Source organism: Typopeltis vanoorti, chromosome 4 (genome assembly GCF_054136105.1).
Source record: "Typopeltis vanoorti isolate ZY-2024b chromosome 4, IOZ_Tvanoo_1.0, whole genome shotgun sequence".
NCBI classification, from domain to species: Eukaryota; Metazoa; Arthropoda; class Arachnida; order Uropygi; family Thelyphonidae; genus Typopeltis; species Typopeltis vanoorti.
This window is the reverse complement of record NC_143552.1, coordinates 71,842,424-71,864,988: the sequence shown is the minus strand read 5'-3', so window position 1 is coordinate 71,864,988 and position 22,565 is coordinate 71,842,424. Positions and strand designations below refer to the sequence as shown.

The 22,565-nt window shown below is 36.3% G+C and overlaps 1 protein-coding gene across 3 annotated transcripts in view; it reads left to right on the top strand.

Annotated features, from left to right (window-relative positions):
- The window catches only part of LOC150107401 (uncharacterized), a 384,774-nt gene that overhangs the window by 188,903 nt on the left and 173,306 nt on the right, over positions 1–22,565 (top strand). For all 3 annotated transcript variants that reach the window (XM_090391269.1, XM_090391268.1, XM_090391270.1), the window contains exon 7: positions 7,983–8,050. In XM_090391269.1, the coding sequence (XP_090247395.1) occupies positions 7,983–8,050 (68 nt within the window). The remainder of the gene's footprint in view (positions 1–7,982; positions 8,051–22,565) is intronic.

Here is a 22,565-nt window from a genome sequence, read left to right as displayed (position 1 = left end):
CGTATACATTATAGTACATTTCTTTATTAGAGTAAAATAAACTAAACTGATATGACAGTGATTGGGTTTTGTAACAAGGTACCTAACAGTATCTGTAATATATGGTCACTTTTCACTCTTGTGGTGCACTGACAGATGCGACTAGAACTGGAAATAGAGGTTGATGAATTAAAGTACTTAAGATATTGTAGAATTCCTATGCATATTGGCAACTTAACTTGCATTTCAATTTGGATAAAATCCCAAAGAAGGAAGGTAAAATGGTTGGATTGCATAAAGCAGGCTCTTAGACAGAAGTAGGAAATTATAGACAGTAAGTATCTCTTGAGTCAAGGTAAAGATATTGGAGAAGTTGGTTGAAGAATATTCAGGAATGCGTGGATAAGTATGATACCTAGAGAGGACAGCATGGCTTTGTGTTAAGTATTCTTAGTAAATTACTCACCTTTTTATAATAGCGACAGTTGAGAAAAGCAAATGGTTACGTGACATTTATTACATAGTAGTATTACATAATATAAATAAATGGTTACATGATATTTCTGGATTTTGCAAAGATGTTTATCAGGATACCATAGTGTACTCTATCATACAAATTGGAGCAAAATAGTTAATTCATTCCTAGTGCACACCTGTAAAGTGGGACTTTATTTCTGTCGTAATGTGTAATATTGAAAACGGGCAATGTTCTTAACAATTGAATTCGACCACAGCAGTGTTAAATAAAGATCAACAAAACAATAGTTTAAAGTATTAGATTATTATTAATAGTTTAAATAAATAAAGTAACAATAGTTTAAATGTGTACAGTAGTATACATAGTTAAAATGAGGTAATGCTTCCCACAAAGATCTTTTAACACTTATTTCTGGCTACATATTTGCTTATGATGTCATATTTTGTTTCCACTGTCACACTGATCATTTTTATTAACATTACTCTCTGTAGCATTACTTTTTGACATAGCTACAGTATTATTAAGGAGGATAAATTTGAACTGAGACAGAACAGCGAAAATGAAGTGTAACACAACTCTTTATACAAAACATCAGCAACATGCACAGTAGTACTGTATTGTATTAATTATGCCCATGGTTTGAAATGCCATATTTATTAATGTTTATCATTTGTTTATTGCAATTAAATTACATATTTTAGATTTTGTTGATACTTGATATTAGAAAAGAACTTGTAAAAAGCAAGAACTGCCTCCTTGATGAACAAATGAACAGATCCAAAGACTATCATATGGAGAAGAATCCTGTAGATTACAGGTGACTAGTAGTGTACAGGGATTTTTGCTTTGTCCACTGCTATTTAATTTGTACATCAATGATCTAGGAAATGACTTGAATGATAAATATTGATTTGTTTGCTAATGATGCAAAACTCGGTAGTGGAATAGTTAATCCAGCAATATGCCTGCCTGGTTGGCCGAGTGGATAGCATATCTGCTCTCCAGCTAAAAGTCTGCAGGTTCAAATCCTGCCATAGGCGTTTGTGATTGTCTGTGGAAATGCCAGTGGTGGTTGGCGGCAGATGGCGTTGTTGTAGTTGCAGTCAGTTGGTGATTGAATGGTGCAGATGGAATTGTAGAGCAGGTACCCCTCCCTCGATGAGTCCTTGGACTCTCTGGAGGTGTCAAATAATAATAATAATATAGAAAGTTTTCTGAATGATTTAAGTAGGCTGAGAATATGGGAAAAAGATAATGGGTACCAGATATGAGAAAAATGTAAAAGTTAGTTTTTTGAGATGAAGAGATTAAGCTTTGTACCACTTCAATGATGACACTACCAGCAAGTTGAAGCTGGGGCTTTGATGTTCTAAGGGCATATCGCAAAAGTGGGCAAGGTCGCTCATACGATTACTTTGCTATTGAATAACACAGGAACTAGCAGAGAAGTAATCCCTCCCCCATTTGGCCTTGATATGGCCATATCTGGATTACTTCTTCATCCCCAAGAAATTCCAAGTCCGGTCACATGGAATTTCTTCGGAATGAGGAGGAGAGGATCCCAAAAGTGAGTGAATAAGATAGTTGGTGGGCTGTGGAATGCTCTGATGATTGATAGATTGACTGTTTATGGGCTGCAGAAGTTAGGTGATAGCTAGAAAAGAGCGGATATAATAGCAACATCTAAGTTGCTGAAAGGGTTTTTCAGGATTGATACAAAGGAAATTTTTTGCACATGGATAGAATGGAATGGGGGGGGGGAGCATTGCCTATTTTTTGTTTCTTAGCTGATGATTGTCCTTCATTTTTATGTATTCAACATTTTTATGGCATCTTCAAATCATTTATCCTCAAGGAAATATACAGGGATCTATCTAATCCTGTGGCCTCCTCTTTAAGAGGTTTGCAGGTGATGAATAGTCTGCTTCCATGCCTCTCTATCTCTTGCTTCTGTAAGATTCTTGCCTGTCCAATCTTTGATGTTGTCTTTCCCTCCACCATCCCTTGCAATACTATTCTGGGAAGCTCTCCAGAACCCCCTCATCAAATGTCCTGCAAACGCTATTTTTCTTCTTTGGATACTAGCCATATAGTCTCTTTTCATTTTGAATCTTTTAAGAACCTCTTCATTGCTTACTCTTTCAGTCCAGCTGATAAGATCCATTTTTCTCAAGCACCACATTTCAAATGCATTCAATTGGTCACTCATCTCCTTATTGATTGTCCAGGACTCACATCCATATGTCCCCATACTCCAGATCATTGTCTTGAGGATTCTTACTTTTAACTGTTCAGATTTCTGTTTCCTAATATGTAGTATATTTGGAAAAATGCTGCTTTTGCTTTTTTAATTCTGTTCTTAATTTCATAATTAGATCTACTGTCTTCTGTTATCCAACTCCCAAGGTATTCAAAACTTTTTACATTTTCTATTCTTTGTCCGTTCAAAGTGATTTCCATCCCATCATTTCCTTTCCTTGAAATCTTCATCACTTTTGTCTTCTGAATGTTTATTTTCATTTTATATCTCTCATTTCCAACCGTCTGCAGTCTGTTCAAAATCCTTTGCAAGCCTTCCTCTGTTTCGCTCATAAGTACAATGTCATCTGCATATCTTATATTATTTATCAGGTGTCCGTTTATCTTTATTCCATCCTTCAGATCTTTCAAGGCCCCCCTTATCATCCATTCACTATAGACATTAAAAAGGAGTGGGACATCCTACACCTTTGTCTCACACTCTTTCTTATGGGGATCCATTCAGTATCCTCTCCTTCAAATCTGACCCTGGCTTTTTGAGTTTTGTATATTCTGAACAAAATTCTCATACTATTTTTATCTATTCCTATTTTATGCAAAATATCAAATAAAACAGCGTGATTAACGTTATCGAAAGTTTTTTCATAGTCCACAAAGCATAGATATAAATCTTTATTGCACTCGATCATTCTTTCCCCCCAATATCCGTAGTGTTGTGATAGCTTCCCTGGTTCCTCTGTTTCTCCTGAAACCAAACTGTGCTTCATTTAATTCCCTCTCTATCATCTGTTCCATTCTTCTATATATTATGTTGATTAGGAATGTTGCAAAATAGATACAGGGATACCACGATAAATTAAATTTATATTATTACTATCTTCTGGTTGACAATTTGCCTCCAAATTAATCGTATTTATCAGGACTATCTAGTTTAGCTCTGCTAGAATGCTACTAATTGCATCAATCCACCTAGATATTGGTCATTCCCTAGGCTTTTATAAAACTATACCATCTCAGATTAGCTCTGCTTGACATTCTTGAATGCTGTCATTTTTCTGATATCTTCATTCTAATGATTCTGCCCTTGATACTCTATTCTCTAATTTTTTCTCCAAAATTCTGTTATCTGTGACCTTTAGCATTATCAGCTGCTTTACTTGCAACCCCTCCCCCCCCTCTCTCTCTCTCTCTCTCTCTCTCTCAGATTCATAAGTTAATTGGTTTGAAGACTGTTCTGCATATGGCTACTTTAGTGTTTCGACTAATTTTTCTTTTATTCTATATAAATTTATTTAGCTTGCTCTTATCTTCACTAAAATTGCCTAATTAGCTAAAATATTTTACTTTTTTTAAAAAAAAAAAAAAAGTTTTCTATTGTGAATGCAGTTCATGTTTTCTGCGTCCTTGCTGATTTTCATTACAAATTTGTTGTAGCAGTTAAGAATCCTGAAGACTTGCTCTGAATTTATTTATACACATGATATTATTATTATTATTATTATTATTATGTGACACCTCCAGGGAGTCCAAAGACTCGTTAAGGGAGAAAGTGCAAACAGCATCGAACGATTGAATCCCTTCCAACTGCTAACTGTGTTCAAACTTGCTTAACTTTTTTCATGAGCCATTTGTAGCAGAGGCTCTACCAATTGACCAACCTTTAAATATCTGATCATTCCATTTATCTACACACATTTGTTACTTTTCAAGATTGGTTCAGTCCTCTTGCATTCCACATACCAATTTCAATACTTAGTCTATATCTTTTATTACTACCATCCTTTGTTTCTGGAGTAATCCATTTCTAACTTCTAGGCTGAAAGATCCCTATATAGGCCTGAGGGCACTGAGGTTCATGTGGCAAATTCCCCTTATACAGTCATCCCTCGACCTATGTCGGGGTTCCGTTCCATCTGGCAGGACGTAAGTCAATACATTAAATCAACAGTTATAGAGATTAGGGACTTAACCATAATGAGTATACTGTCATTTTAATTTTTAAACCTTATAAAACTATACTGTTCATTACTGCCACTATAAAATAGGAGAATAATCACTCAAATCTTCCTCAAAAATTACATCTTCATTACCTTTCTTATGCGAAGGACAAGGCTGCTGCTCTTCTGGTGTAACCTTTGTTTTTTTGATGAAAATGTCCATTGTGCTTTGCTTATTCCTCTTCTTTTCATCATAAATTTGTTTATAGCAAACAAACACATCATGTACTTTCCTTTCTACTAATAAATAGCATTCAACATTAGGGTCCATGTCTTCAGCCATTTTGAGAACATTTCTGCAGGACTCTTGACTGTGAATTGTTTAACTACCTCTTCTTGTTTCTCTTTTGACCCCCTCTTCTTTTTCTCATTCTTCCTCTTCTGCAACATGTTGTTCCTCCAGTTCGACCAATTCTTCGTTGGTCAACTTTTCAGGAGGCACTTTCTATGAAATGAATTATGTCGTCATCATTCACTTCGAGATTCAGATTTGCTGCGCCCACCATTTCTTCGCTCAATTTACAAAGGTCTTCATTTTTTTCAAAACTTCCAAAATTGTGTACAAACCTTTTTAACATCTTTTTCCGTATGTCACTCATACATTGAGAGGTCACTTCTTCCCAAGCCACATCAATATTGTTAATAGCATGATAAATATTGAATGCTTACAGAGGTTCTAATTCTGGAAAGCATTCAGATTCAGTCAGTATAGATGAAGCTCTTTGGTCGGAAAGACCTGCATTCGATTTCCGTCAGTGAGGAACCTTTATCTGATATCTTTCAACTAAAGGTGAGTTAGCTGGTCTCATACGGAGGTAGGAGGTTTTTTTTTCACCTGGAAACTAGAGTTTTTCGTCCCCCAGACTAAGCAAACCGGCCCTGTGAGCACACATGGATTACAGTCTTGAATACGCCCCAGCCATATGCTGGTCCTGAGCCCGGATAAAATTGGGGGATTGGGGGAAAGCAATGGTGAACTACCCAGTAAAAATCTCACCAGGAATACTTTGTGGGCCTACAATGTCACCTATGGTTGGAAATGACTGAAAGGGAAAATCAGATTCCAGAATTGCATGAGAGTCTGATCATTTCCTTCAGTGGCAGAAATGGCTTGTGAAAAAGTTCTCCATAGGTAATAAGCTTGAAACACTGCAAGAACTCTCTGATCCATCAGTGGGATCAATGAAATAGTGTTTGGAGGGAGAAACATGACCTTGAACTTGGTGAAGATCACCGCTATAAGACGGATGACCTGGAGCATTATCTAGAATTAATAAAATTTTAAATTCTACATTTTGTTTCACACAATAGCTTTCCATTTTACTCGCATAACAGTTGATTAAGGCATCCGCAAACAATTTTTGAGTCATCCACGACTTCTTATTGCTCTGATAAGAACTAGAAGAGTATGCTTCTTAATGTGTTTGAAGACTCGTGGATTCTCACTGTTCCATATCACAAATAGTTTCAGTTTATATCCAGCCACATTAACCACTAATATAATCGTAATACAGTCTTTATGAGCTTTGAAACCAGGCATAGATTTTAGCCTTTTGTGGATGAATATCTGCTTGGGCTTTTTTTTTTTTTCTCTCAAAACAAGGAGGTCTCATCCATATTAAATATTTGCTGTGGCAAATAATTGTCCTCTGTAATAATTTTATCCAATTTCTCCACAAACTCCTTGGCAGCTTTCTCATCGGTACTTGCAGATTCACCATACATTTTCACATTATGCAACGCAAAAATGCTGCTTGAATTTCATGAACCAACCGGAAGAAGCGTTGAATTCGTAATCAGGTCTTGCTTTCTCCTTCAACATGTTGAAGAGACTTAGTACCTTAGCTGTTATGGTCATAGTGCTAAGGGGCATGCGCTTTTGGTTCAGGTCCTCTAGCCATGATGCAAGTAGCTTTTCAATATCACTGATAGGATGTTGTCATTGCTTCGTCACTAGAGTCTTTAATGGAATCAGTTCCTTTCACAGCCCTAAGATTTTATCCTTATAAAATGAGACGATCTAAAGTCATGTGAGATCACACTGACGGGCTTACCAGCTTCATGACTTGCAACTTTGTTTCAAGAACAATTGATCGTCTCTTTTTCTGTGATTCTTCACTGGGTTTTTTGATTGGGTATTTCCTAGAACTCAAGAACCAGTTATAGTGTTCAAGGTGTGACAAGTTCCTGGGGAGAGAAGGTGGACTACCACTATCTAGAGTAATAAATAAATCAGTAGTATAGGAAAGATTCACTCCTATCCCTTGATTACTCTAATAGCTTCGGAGGGAAAAATGAAGGGAGAAGTCTGTAAGAAGAACAGAGACCAACCTAATAATAAGATTTTTATAAAGTATGGTCCTTGGGGTTGCCATTCCCATAATCACTAAGTGTGAGCCCCTGAAAAGTGCCTTAGTAGACTGAAATATAAGATATGAGAATATTTGATTTTTGCATAATGAAACAAATTTGGAGAAAAATTGTTGATAGGAAGTTAGTAATATTGTAAACTTTTCACATAGTTATTTATTTAGCATATTATGACATGATAGCCAGAGCCCATACTGACAAGTATGGTACACGAAATTACCTATATTTGAAATTGCAGTAATGGAAGATACTTTCCTAGTGCCTATTTTTAATGTGGGGACTACGAAGAACATTGACTTATTTCTTGGCCAGTATTTTACTTGTGATGACCATATTTTTATTCATGGCCTTGCATTATAATTTTTAAACTCTGTAATAGTTTGATTGCATTCTACTTGAAATGTTTTAAACCTTTTCTGATAAATAATGGTTCATTATCAATAACTAGGTGTGTAAATTAATCTATAACACTTATCCATTCTTAGAACTATGTTGCCATAAAATGAGTATACTCAGAATATACATAACATTCATTGATTTTCTCCTTGGTAGTAGCTCAGCTCTCACTCTAGCAAATTAGCAAATACCCGAGGAATAGTTTTTGTGAATATATCCTTAATAATAGCAATAAATAATAGTTATATTTTTATTTTGCCATTTTTGCAACTTGTTAAAGCTTTACAGAAGATTTTGATAATTTCTAAGATTCAACTTACCATTGCAGTGCACTTCTCATAGCATTCAAGTTTCTGGCCAAAGTTCTGTGTTATTAATACTAGTCCAAAGGACAATTTACTCTATGCGAAACATTTATTTTAACTCTCTATAGTTTGACTGTATTTATACTTCAGATAACTACGTTGACTATTCTCTTGAATAGTTTGTAATTATTTTTTTAGGCTGCATATCTGTCTGACGAAGGAAAATGCAAGTTTTTCAGTGGGGATGTCAATAGGATGCTTTTAATGTAAGTTTTAGTTAATATGTTACCATTAGCTGATTATTATTTTGGGATAAGTATAATTAATTTAGTAAATACAGCTTTGAAATAGTACTTAAACAAGTGAAAGAAGAGGCATATTATAGAAAAATGAAATTCTTCTTGAAAATTCACGGCAGTCAGGGAATCATTAATGAAACATTGTTTGTAGATTGTTTATGAATGATACTGAGTTGTGTTTTTCAGTGGGGATATCAATATGTCAATATTATATGGTTATACTTTTTCAAATATCTATTTGAAAAAGTATAACCATGTATAAATCTGTTTTTGCTATTTATAACATTGATTACCAGATATTTGACATTGCTTGAGTCTTTAATTCAGTTAGTTCTTTACAAAACCTTCAGTTTTTAACCATTGACTATTCATGAAGAATTATTCATTATATCTAAACATACACTTGTTATTGAAAATTGTCTAGCCACCCATGTCACTAAATATTTTATGTTTATACAAAAAAATGAAGTACTTTTTTTTTTAGAATTACATTTTAAAATTAGCAAAAATATCGCTGTATAATATTTTTTTTTCTCTTGAGATTTTAGTTAACAAAATGCCTTTTGATTAACTGAATAACATTTTGATAACTTTATTATTACCTGAGATCTCCAGGGAGTTGGGAATTCATTAAGGGAGAGCCTTATCAGCTACACCATATCCATCCCTGAATTCTTTCACACTACCGACATTTATTTCATTCCATGTGAAGCACCTGTTCATGATGAAGAGGACCTCTCAGTGATGCTACTGGCCCTTTTCATTCTTATTATTCTCCTATGCTCAGTGATAATAGTCTGATCTTCCAGAACATCATCACTGTGATCCATTCCCTTGCTACCATATTTGCCATGCAGTGCAACCTGTCAACATTTGGAAAGGGGGATCTTAGTAGTTTCACATTACTTTGAAGCCCTCTGGTTTGGCAAGACAGGTGGTTCCAGACAGTCCAGCCAGGATCAGCTGGTTATTGAGCTTGCCTGAAAGGTTCAGCAGTGTTGCAGTAAGTCTTCTTCCTCCATGATCATGAGACAGGACCCAAGGCTTGCTGTGGTGCCACTGTGGTTCCTGGGGTAGCCCTGGCATTCCACTACCAAATACAGTCAGTGCTTGCCAGAGAATGAGAAAACTTGCAGTAGAGATCCTTGTTATATTACCACAATTTCTCAACTTTTTCTTAATGTGAAAATGTGATCCATCTTGACAACCTGTATTTTGCATCAATCCAGCTTACTCCAAGTTTTTCTTACACAATTTTTTCTAGCATTTTTTCAAATATGCATGCACAAATCTTACCAGGAACTCAGGGAAATTCTTCAATCATTCTCATATTCAATTTTATTTTATTTTCTGTAGGTCTTTACTGTGATATCTCTACTTCAATCATCTGGAATTTAATTCTCTGACTAGGCTTTTTAAATTATATAGTGTAGCCCACTCTAAAACTTTTATATTTCCATATTTGAGCATTTCTGGTTGAATATCAGCTTTCTCGACATTTCAGGTTTTTTATTGCTTTTTTCTTTTAATTCAGGTATTGATATATATTCCTGGTTGCTTCTCTCTTGAATGTTTTCTACCACTTTGCTGCTTTTCACTGCTTGTTTCAATTATTTATCTTCAGTTTTCATGTCACCTTTATGATCGTTGATTCATTTTACAGTAATCTGATATGGATTCTTGAATGTTGATTATTCATGTTGATGTTTTGTGGAATAAAACATATCTAAAGTTAATAATTAACTAAATTTATTTAGCTAATTAAATTAGTCAGCCAAGATTTCACCTTGGACACAAGGCATCTTAATGGGCATAAAGAAATATTGAGCATGACACAGGTAAACTAGTAGGCATGACTGCTAGTGTGCCCGAGTTGTGACTCAATGTCTCTCTCTTTTTGCCCAGGAAGTGCTTTGGTGGCCAAGGTGAAATATTCGCTGAGTAATTTAATTAAATGCCATGTGTTGAGGCTTAAGTGCTGTGAAGAATTCATGTTGGAGGTTTAATGGAATATTATCAGCACTGAGAAAGAATTAAAACTAATTATTTTAATACTTCCAATATTTCCTCTCCATCACAGAGACATCTTCAGGGATTACAAAAAAACTTTTTTGTAACAACACACACACAAATACATTACAATAGTGAGTGAAACTGAAGTCCTATCTAGGTGGTGCACCCTCTATGGGCATTTTCAGGTGGCCTAGGATGTAAAGAGGTACGTAACTCATGCCAGCCTCGCTACGACAAACGCCACCATTGGCCTGTTACAATCAGAGCTCTCCGCTATACTCATTCCTGAACTTTGGTCCATTCTCTTTGGCATCTCAGAAAGAATTCCAAAAAATAAAAAATAAGCACATCAAAAAGTTTAATAACCTTTGTAAATCTAAACCGCTACCTTAAGTTCAACCACTCCATACAATAGTCAACCTATCGTTTAAAAGACTCAGCGAAAATGCCATTAGTGCCCTAAGCCTCGGACACAATTTTGCCGTCGTACCTAAAGAAGTTCCGGTGTTGGATGTTATACAACATTGAACACGGAATCTGTCACTTAGCTCTAGAAACAGCCAATAACATCAGACTTGATGTAGCTAACATCCTCTCCCGGTCGTCACCTCCAAAAATTAATTTATCTTCCAGACAACTCTCTGCCCTCAGAAAATTACGGAAAGAAAAAAGTATTGTCATCACCAGAGCTGATAAGGGTAATGCCACAGTCGTTCTGAACGTCCCAGAATATAATCGGAAAATGGATATTATTCTCCATGATCGTGCTACCTACATACCACTTGAACACGATCCCACAAAAACTCAAGTTAAAAAAATTAAAAAACCTACTTAAAAAAGTGTCCTCCTGACATTACAAAAAAACTGAAACCATTAGGTTCTCCCTCCCCCCATATATGGTTTACCTAAAATCCACAAATCTAATTCTTCCCTAAAGACCTATAGTAGATGCCACCAATGCACCTTGCTACAAATTGTCAAAGCAGCTAGCTAACTCTTTGACCCCCCCCCCCCTCACTGGTCTTACCACATCTTATGTAAAAAACTCTACCCACTTTAAAAACTTAATTGAAAATCTTACTTTAAATAATACGGACATATTGGTCAGCTTTGACATCATCTCATGGTTTACCAGTATTCTTTAATTGACACCTTAACACTCTTAAAAAACGTTTTTACTTCTGATATCTTAGCGCTCTTTTCCTTTGCCATCAATTCTGGTTATTTTTCTTGGAAGAACAAAATCTACAAACAGATAGAGGGAACTGCCATGGGTTCCCCCCCCCTCACCCCTTCTTGCCAATTTTTACATGGAAAATTTTGACAAATGAGCCATAGACTTGTCCCCTCTAAAACCTTCTATCTGGCTAAGATATGTAGCTGATGTGTTCTCTATTTGGCCTCATGGCCCAGACACATTAGATTCCTTCCTCAGTCACCGCAATAATCTACATCCAAGAATCCAGTTTATGATGGAAAAGGAAAATAACAATAGTTTACCCTTCCTAGACACCTTAGTAACACACCTTCCTAATGGTAATCTTTCTTTCTCTGTATATAGAAAACCTACTCATACAGGCAGATACATTAACAAACTCTCCCACCACCACTACCCCTCTCAGCAATATGGCATTATTAAAACTCTAACTAATAGAGCCCACAATCTTTGTTCCAGTGAAACTGCCAAACTCAAACACATGCACAACACTTTCGTTTCCAATGGCTACAGTGACAACAGAATTAAACAAATAATCAAGTCCTTCCTCATTTCCTGGCCATCTCTTCAGAAGGACTTCAGAAATGCCATCACCATACTTTACATCTGTGGTACATCAGAAAAAATAGCCAGATCATTAAAAAAGTACAACCTCCATACAGCTTTTAAGCCCAATTGTAAACTTGCTACTCTTACCCGTTCCACCAAAGACTGGTCTTTGGTGGTGGTTTACAGGCACAAGGTACTCTATATACTCCAATGTGTAGAGTACCTTGGTTAAGGTGTTAAGGTGCCTGGAGTATATAGAGTACCTTGTGCCTGTAAACTGGCTTACTTCGGACAGACAGGCAAATCAGCAACCATCCACTTAGAAGAACACGTCATACATCTACAATCACGATTATAGTCAGTCTGGCCTTGCTTTGGATACATCCCACAGGATCTCCTGGAAAAAAAACCACCATGCTCCACCATAGTAAATTCAAAAAAGAAAGACTATTCTTTGAATCTGCATCTGCACTCAGGAATGCACCTAATTTAAACAAATACGGTTGCATTAAACTTCCCAAAATTTGGGAAACATTAATTATCAGAGATTCCTCTATACATCCTAGGCCACCTGCAAATGCCCGTAGAGGGCACACCACCTAGATAGGACTTTAGTTTCACTCACTATTGTAATGTATTTGTGTGTGTGTGTTGTTACAAAATGTTTTTTTGTAATCCCTGAAGATGTCTCTGTGACGGAGACGAAATATTGGAAGTATTAAAATTAGTTTTAATCCTTTCTCAGTGCTGATAATATTCCATTAAACCTCCAACATGAATTTAATTAGCTAAATAAGTTTAGTTAGTTCATTATTATATTATTAACATATCCTCCATGGAATCATCACCCATTGTGGGAGGCTCATTCAGCTTGCAATATATTTATAATACTGAATCTTAAAAGCCTTAATTAATAACAAATCCTGCATTAACAACATATTCTGATAATTTGTTCCATTCACCCACAATTCTCCATGTAAAACATCTACCCCTCTTCACCATATTCTTACACAACTTCTGAGCATGGTAATCCCTTCTACTCTTTTTATAATCCCTTCTGTATTAATTTGATAAAATCCTCTCGCTAACTTAAATGTCTCTATGATATCACCTCTTTTCCTTCTATCCATGAAACTTTTGTAATCTACATTCCTTTACCTCTCCCTCCCTCTATAGCCGATATACATTCTAGAACCATAACATTCCAGAGCCTTGTTATTGTTTTAGCCACTTGTTATTATTTCTGGACCCTCTCCAATGTTTCCAGATCACAATGAATACCAGGTGACCAAATCTGAGCACAGTAGTCACAAGTGTAGTCTCATCAGTGCTTTGTATAGTGGCACAACCACCTCCTTTTCTCTACATGCTAGTGTATTTTTCATCATTGTTACAATATGATGTGCAGTTTTTGCAAACTTGCAGTATGCTTCATTCCCACTTCCTGTATTATAGTGCCATCAGTATAGTACACAACCTTATATTTCTACACTCCAAAATGCAACACCTTGCACTTATTAATTTAAAACTGCAATCCCACTCATTTGTCCAAGCTAAAAGTCTATTCAAATCTTCCTGTAAGGAATTAACATCAGCATACCTTAAAATTGTCCTCAAGTTTATATCATCAGGAAACAAAGATTCCTATTCAATCCGCATGTCTTAATTTACAAACAAGTTGAATAGAGGCCCAAGAACAGAAAATTTGGTCTCAGAATTGATTGATCTCTTTTTTTGATATATAGCTCCATCACACACGAAACTTACTAGTATCGTTCAGAGTCATTCTCTAATCCATCTAACTGATATATTATCGGTTCTTGTCCTCTGCAGCTTGTACATCCACTTATGAGGTAACTATCAAGTGCTTTTGCAAAATCCAAGAATATGAATGCATATGATTCTCTCTTATCCAACACACTCATTACCTTATCATAAAATGCAAGTAAATTGCTTACAAATCCATGCCTGATTATCACAAAATTCCTTTGTCAATCAATCGAATCATGTAGTCTACCCCTAACCTATGCCACCAACATGTTGACTGCAACTGCAGTTATATTCACTGGTCTATAATTGAAAACTTCTGTTTTAGAGAACTAGGAACCTTACCCGCTGCAAAGCTTGCATTAAATAACCAGGTCAAGGGCATGGTTAACTTTTTTTTTCACATCATCCATTTCCTAATATGTACCCTCAAGGGGTGTTTAGGCTACTGTGACAGCACTACATGATTCAGTTTACATTATTATTAATCTCCTATTCACAATTTTTCTCCAAATTACTTGTCTATTACTTGTCAGCATTCTAATATCGTTGTATCTAACATTTCAAGCTTCAAATGCACTTCTGACCGAATCAATCACCTAGTCCTTGGTGTCTCTCTCTCTCTCTCTCTCTCTCTCTCTGGGTTTCTTTCCTGCCTTATTGATATCAAACACCTGTTTTGCTAACCTTTCCTTGCCCATTCTATTTAAGTGCCAATACCACCAAAGATCAGATCTGCTTACGCATTTTTGAATGCTAATAATGTCAAATTCCTTTCAAATGTCTTCCAAATTACACTGCCTTTGATGCCATCTGTTTAGGCCCCTAATTTTTCTAAGAATCTCATATCTATGGTCTCTAATCTTTGATCAATACTTTATTTCTAATCCAACTTTCAGATTCATAACTTAAAACTGGTTTGAACCCTGTCTTGTATACTGCTAGTTTACTACTTCTGGTAATTTCTCTCTTATTCCTTATAAATTTATTCAGCTGGTTACCGACCATACCAGCTTTGTTTATTCTGTTGTTTATTTCCAGATATAACCTGCATCTTCACTAAAACTGTACCTAAATAGCTAAAATATTTTACTTGTTCTATTGGCTCTCCAATTAGAATGCAGCTGAAGTTTTCTATATTACTGCCTATTTTCTTAGAATTGTGTTCTTTTTATTGCTAATTATCATGTCAAATAAAAATTTAGAGAATCACGGAAACTTGCATTAGATCTGCTTAGGAGTTCAACATCATCAGCATAAAGCAAAGAGCTAACTTTGACATCTCCAATTCTGATATCAGGTCTGATGCCACTTGCACATGGGACACGATGTTAGTAATGAGTAGTCCATGTCCTGAGCAGAAATCCACCAAATACTTACCATTCTTATTAACTTTTCTCTTTTCTCTAAATTTTCCCAAAACATTCCTATATACACAAGACTGTAAGAATTACAGAGAAATAAAGTTGATGTCCCACACAATGAAAATTCTAGAAAGGGTTCTTGATGGAAGACTGTGGAAGGAGGTGGAGATTGCAAAGGAGCAATTTGGCTTCAGCCCTGGTTGATCAGTGGTATTTGCTATCTTTGGGTTACAACAGATGATGGAAAAGTTTCCAAAGAAACAATGGGAGCTACATCTGGTGTTTATTGATCTGGAGAAAGCGTATGATAGAGTGCCAAGGCAAGAAGTCTGGAGGTGTCTGAGGGAGAAGAAGGTACCAGAGACATATGTCAGGCTGGTGCAGGAGGTGTACAAAAATGTGAAGACAAGAGTTTGGACCTGCTTGGGACAGATAGAAAGTTTTCAAGTGACAGTTGGCTTGCATCAAGGGGTCAGCATTAAGCCCATTCCTGTTTAATATTGTGATGGAGGAGGTGAGAGAAGATGTGCCTTGGACAATGTTGTATACGGATGATATCTTGCTGTTTGCAGACTCAAGAGAAGTGGCAGCTAAACTGGAAAGTACTGGAAGAGAGGTATGAGACTGAGCTGAAGTAAGACAGAGTATATGTGTTGCAGAGTGGATGGCAGCCAGGAGACAGATCTGGAGCCAGAAGGAAATGTCATCAGGAAGGTTTGGGACTTTAGATACTTAGGTTCAACAATGGAAGAGGATGAAGAGGCTGAGATGGAAGTGGGATGCAGGATACAAGCAGGATGAAGGAATTGGAGAGAGAGAGAGAGAGAGAGATGGCTGGAGTGCTATGTGATAAGAGAGTGCCAATCAATCTAAAAGACAAAATCTGTAGGACAGTAGTGAGACCAGCTATGATGTATGCTATGGAAACTGTGGCCCTGATAAAAAATAACATCAACAGGATGGAGGTAGCAGAGATGAGAATGGTTAGGATGTGCGGTGGGACCAGAAAAGATTGTCTGAGAAATGACTATGTGAGGAGAACGGTGAAAGTTACGAACTTAGAAGCGAAGATACAGGAGGCAGGGTTGAGATGGCTTGGTCATGTGATGAGGAAGGAGGACGAATATGTGGGAAGAAAGGGCATGCAGATGGATGTGCAGGGGAGGAGGAAGCACGGGCGGCCAAAGAAGAGATGGTGGGATCTGGTGGAGGAAGAACTTGGATGTGGTTACAGCCCAAGACAGGAGGATGTGGAAGAGACTCACCATAAATAGCAACCCTGCTTAAGTGGGACAAGCTGCAGAAGAAGATTCCTATATACTTGGTGGATTCGTTTCCTACTCTGCTGTTTAGATCTCTAACAAGGATCATCTTTTCCATTTTATGTGAGCTGTTGTTCTAATGACTCAAAAAATTCTACTACTTCTTCCTTAAGAGAACCTTCTGTGGGCCATAGGCACAAATAAGTTTCATTATTGATTTCTCCATTTTGAAAATGTGCCCACATCACTCCACTTGAAACTGCCTACCAATTAAGAAGTTTATCTGTATGTTTTGTGTTGAATGCTATCGCTTCTCCTTCCTTCCCTTGATCATTTCTTGAATATAATATCCTGTAGTTATTTAGTAAGATCTCACCTGTTTTTTGTCTTCATTATCTCAGTAATGCCAATTATGTTTACATGATAGTTTTCCAATTCTTCTGCAAGTTTGATTTCCTTTCCATTAATACTCCTTATATCGATGGTTCCTATCTTCAGTTCTTCTGACATTGAGTTTATTCTTCTTCTTCTAGATGTTGAGTTGGAGCTGGTTCCGGTAGCTGACTTTTCACTGTTTGCTCTCATTTTCTTACAAGAACAGTGGGGACCTTGTTTAACTGGTTGAACCCCAGCATGCATAAAATCATATGCATTTGCAGTTTAAGCCAATAGAGATTTCAATTTGGTCAGCTAGGTCCAAAATTGCAAGCTCATCCTTGTTCATTTAGTATCCAATAGATACCTACTAACAGGGTGCGCTACATGAAGGTGAGATTGGACATTAGGTTAGAAACCCCAGTCATTTCTCTGCATTCCTGAAAGACAATAAGGAAATCTCCTCAGTATTTTGGCTTTGATGTTTAAGAGTTTTCTTTTTTTCCTTCCCACATTTATTAAAAATACGTGGTGTTATGTCATCCATTATTACACCCCTATTAACATCTAACCAAATCAACAACTGACACAATGATATTAGGCTTCTAACCTAATGTCCAATCTCGCCTTTATGTGGTGCACCCTGTTAGTAGTATCTATTGGATACTTGATTCTTTCACTTCCAATTCTCCTAATACTTGTCTCCCTTCTACATATTGCACAGCATCATTTATACCAGTATGTAATACACACAGAAGTGGCCATTCAATAATTCCACTATATCCTTTATAGTGGTTACTCTACTACCACTATTGACTAATCACCAGTGTCAGCTTGCCATAATTAGTCTTCCTCTTGCTTGTTATATAAGCAGAATAACTCCCTTAATCATCCTGGGCCTGACCCACCTATCTCTTTTCATATTGCACCTTTTTTTTCTTTACCATGCCCATCACCTTCCTAGCCTTCACTTGATACTTTATATGGATCTGATTGCTAATGATTGCCTTGTATTTCTTTCATAACATTTACTTTTCCAACATAGCTTGCTTGATTTCACTGTTCATCCATTATGTTCATATTCTATTTATTTGTTTAACTCTTGGTATGCAGTTATACATGGCTCCTGTCAGATGCTTTTTCAATAGCCCATAGAATATTTTGCCACCTTGATGTTTATTTTCTATGTTCTTACCAAAGTCTTCCCATTAGTTTGGTTTAATTAGTTTTACACACTTCTTTGCCTCGCTTTGCTTCCTTACATATTTCTCTGAGTACATGTTGACTTACGTGACAAGGATTTTCGATCTTTTTTTTTTTTTTTCCCCTTGAATGTGTCTTTATTTTTTCAGTTTTCTATCCTTGCAGACAGCCTCACCACATGTCTTGCTGACTGAATCAGTCATTGTTTTCTTCAGTGTCTGCTAGTGAGTTTCCATGGTTTGGTTCTTGTTTTAAAATTTTTTGTGTTAGCTGCTTTATCTACTGAATGGAAAAATTCCTCCAAATCATCCTTTGTAGAACCATCTTTGACCATGGCACAAATAAGCTTTATCAATTCCCATTCTAATGTTTGCATGTATCACTTTACTTGATATTGCTTGTCGTTCAAGAAAATTATTCTTATACGAGGGTGGTCTGAAAAGTTCCCGGCCTAACAATGAAAAAATGGATTTATAATTTCAAAATTATTTTTATTTTTCAACATAATCTCCCTAAAGACTAATACATTTATTTCAGCGATGCTCCAGTACCATTATCCCGTCCCTGTAGTAGTTCTCAGTAAGATCTGCAAAATACCCCTCTTGCAATCACCTCTTGATTCGAAGAAAAATGCTGACCAGCAAGGAAGAGTTTTAGTTTTGGGAAGAGATAGAAGTCAGAGGGAGCCAAATCTAAGGAATAGGGTTGTTCCAACAATTCATAGTGCAGATCCCGTAATTTTCCCATTGCCAAAACACCTTTGTGGGCAGGTGTATTGTCCTGATGAAAGATGATTTTTTTTCTTCTGAAAACTGGGTCTTTTCTCACAAATTTTTTGTCTAGTGTAGTTAAAAGATCAGAATAATATTCCCTGGTTATTGTTTTACCCTTTTCAAGATAATTAATAAACAAAATACCTTTAGCATCCCAAAACAGCGATGGCATGACCTTTTCTGCTGATTTAACCGACTCTGTCTTCTTTGGCGCTGAACAACCAGCTTATGTCCACTGTTTTGACTGCTGTTTGGATTCTTGTGTGTAATGGTGAATCCAAGTCTCATCCATAGTAATAAATTGACACACAAAATTAGTTTTATTCTTATTTAAATTAAGGGGATATTTAATCCCACATTATTTCAAAGCCTAATAATAAAAATTTAAGATAGAAAACAAAGAGTTTCATGCAGAATATAGCAAACTATAAAAGTTTGGCGAGTCCAAGCATGAGCAAACACCTGGGTGGTACAATACCGGGCAACTCATTGCAAAGGTGGATAAAGCTAGGATTGCTATTCTTAGTATTTGCCCTAATGTAAAACTCATCCCCTAGGAGATGTATGTTGTTTTACATTAAGGGAGATAGGTCACTACCCAGACCGGTTTCAACCTTTATTGAGGTCTCATCAGTGAGTAGGTAGACCAAATAATACCAAGATTATAGCGATAATAGCTTTAATACTTTACAGTACGAGTTGTCAAAAAGGTGCACAGATAAATCCCCTTCATTTAAATAATTTTAACATCGCCGAAGTGAAGCCTTTTGGCTCTTTATTTCATTAATTTATCTGTGCACCTTTTTGACAACTCGTACTGTAAAGTATTAAAGCTATTATCACTATAATCTTGGTATTATTTGGTCTACCTACTCACTGATGAGACCTTAATAAAGAGTGAAACCGGTCTGGATAGTGACCTAATCTCCATACATCTCCTAGGGGATGAGTTTTACATTAGGGCAAATACTAAGAATAACGATCCTAGCTTTATTCACCTTTACAACGAATTGCCCGGTATTGTACCACCCAGGTGTTTGCTCACGCTTGGACTCGCTGAACTTTTAGAGTTTTCTTATTCAGCTGTGAAATAATGTGGATTAAATATCCCCTTAATTTAAATAGTTTTGTTCTTGTTAAAACACTCCAAGCACTGTTCAGAGATTTGCATGTGAGTGTGTTTTTGATCTGCTGTGAGCAAGTGCGACACCCATCTTGCGCAAAGCTTTTTCATTTGCAATTCTTCATGCAAAATATATCCTACACATTCTTTTGAATTGGGTATAGTCTCAACAATTTCATGCACTTTGACTCGCCAGTCCTCCAATACCATATTGTGCACTCGATCAATGATTTCTGGTGTTGTTACACTTTTTGGAAGTCCTTCACGTGGATCATCTTCAAGGCTGGTACAGCCAAGTTTAAACTCGGCAGTCCATTTCTTAATTGTCGAAAACAAAGGAGAAGAGTGCCCGTAGACTTTTATGAACTTCGAATGAATTTCTTTTGGCATTAAACCTTCTTTTACAAAGAATTTTATAACATCACGATACTCAATTTTGTCCATTTCAAGGAATACTTTTGCTTCAGACAGCTGTCTAAAACAAACTACTTGATAGAATGACTTGCAATTTCACATGGATACTTAAATGAGAGATGTACTAACTTAGAAAAAAAAAAATCTTGCCAATAGTGTTGTCATCTATGGTTGAGGCCGAGAACTTTTCAGACCATCCCCATATTTAGCATTGAATACCATAGCTATTGCTTCTTTTTCTGATTATTGCCAAAATATTACATCTTGGTCTTCCTGTAGCTCTCTTTCCATCTCTAGGATAATACCATTCTGATATTTGCCCATTTTTGAGGGTTACCCCTTGCAATATGACCTGTGCATTGCAATTTGGATCTTGGATCTTTTTAATGGCTATTATAATGACTCTTATCATAAACTGAGCTCTGACCCAAGTATTGCACATTCTATCTAGAATGGTAATACTAAGTAGTGAATTATTCCATTTCCTCCTGGGTAATCCTAAACTTGTTTGTCAATTTTTTTAGATTCAACATCCATGTTTCACTTCCATTTGTCATGACCAGAAGTATACAACTGTTGAATATTTTTCTTTTAAGGCTGATTGGGATGCTTCTTTTGAGTCCTTCACAGTGTTTTCCAAAGGCTATCCAACCAAGTTGAATTCTACATATAATTTCTTCTTCTTCACAGTCACCTTCTACTGTGATCCTAGGTAAACATAGGAGGTTACTATATTGATTTTCTGCTCTTTCATTAGTAATGGCTTTTTTTGGTAATGTTTTTATTAAAGATTATTATTTTGTCTAGATTTCATCTTTTCTTTTTTACTTTCTGCATTCAGTTCAGTGATCATTTGTTGAAGTTCTTCTGCAGTTTCTTGAAAGAACATCGTCTACTAATCATAAGTGATTTAGTTTTTTCCTATTTACCAGAATTCCTCTATTTTTCCAATCCAGGTCTTTAAAAATTTCTTCGAGGACTGGTATAAATACAAGAAATTATGGACATGTATAATACTATGCATTATGGGAAGGGTCACTACCCAGACCAATTTCAACTTTTATTGAGGTCTTTAAAAATACTCTAATCCAGAATATTTTAGTAGTAAGATGTGACACCTTTTGGCTACTTGTGTAAGGAAATATGACTTCTGCATTACTTCAACCTTGATATCACTTCTGAATCTGGCTCCCACTGACGAGACCTCAATAAAGGTTGAATCCAGCCTAGGTAGTGACCCTTCCCATAATGCAAAGCATTATACATACCCATAAGGATATATGCTTTGCATTATGGGATAATAAGGCAAGTGATGTGAAGTTATAAGCTTCTATATACGATTTGCCCTAGTCCTGGTTATATTTCAGATGCAAACTTTGTTTGCTTACACTTGGATAAAGGATTAAACCAAGAATATAATTTCTTGGCACCTCTTTAATTTATAGTATAATCAAGTGGAAAAACTTTCAACTGGCATGAATAAGAATAATTTAGGTGAAATGGCTTCTCCCTGTCTAACTCCATTTTTTATAGGAAATTTCATATCTCTCTTCCTGATTTTAAAGATATAGTTGAATTTTTTATATACATGACTAAGTATATTAATGTAAGTTTTTTAAACTCCTTGATTTTGAAGAGCTTCTAAAATAGTAGCTATGTTGATATTGAGCAAATGCCTTTTCAAAATTAATGTATGCCAGACCTAAGGGTTTTGGATATTCATTTGTCTTATTATATACACAGTCCTGCCTTTTGTGGAAGTTGTAACAATACTTTTAAAACTTCTGCACACCTCTGTGCTGCCCATGGAATTGCGTGTAAGTTCGGTTCTGTTAATGACGCTGTGTCGCGTTTTTATCAGTAGTGAGAGAGTTTTCTAGTATGTATGGGCTAACATGCAGTGGGGAGATTATGAGAACCATGTGACTGTAATAGCATTTCACAATGTTGGAATGCAGTCATTTGTTATTTTCAGCATGCTAAAAAACACTCAGGATCGGTAGGATGTTGGTGTATTGTATTGTTAATCATTATAATGACACAGAAGATGTGTATGATTGCCAAAAAACAGGTCACCATGCTGCATTAGGACATGACAACTTAGGGTGAAGGAATGCCTCTGCCCTAATCCTGCAGAAACTGATGGTGCAAGAGATGAAAAATTTTGCAGAAAACAATCTGACATGTACTAACTGATGATCTGGGGGATAAGAGCTTATTGTTGTTCTATTGGACACTTCCTAATACTACAACTTATGTAGCAGAGGGTAATAAAATCAAAGGCACTTCTCTGGCAGTATGCAAACAAAAGACACAGAGATATCCTCTTCATACATGAGACTATTGAAGAGGTTGTTTAACTGCCAAAATGATTGGTTATATGCCCCAGATGGTTGCACTGCACGCGCCATAGCACCCAGGAT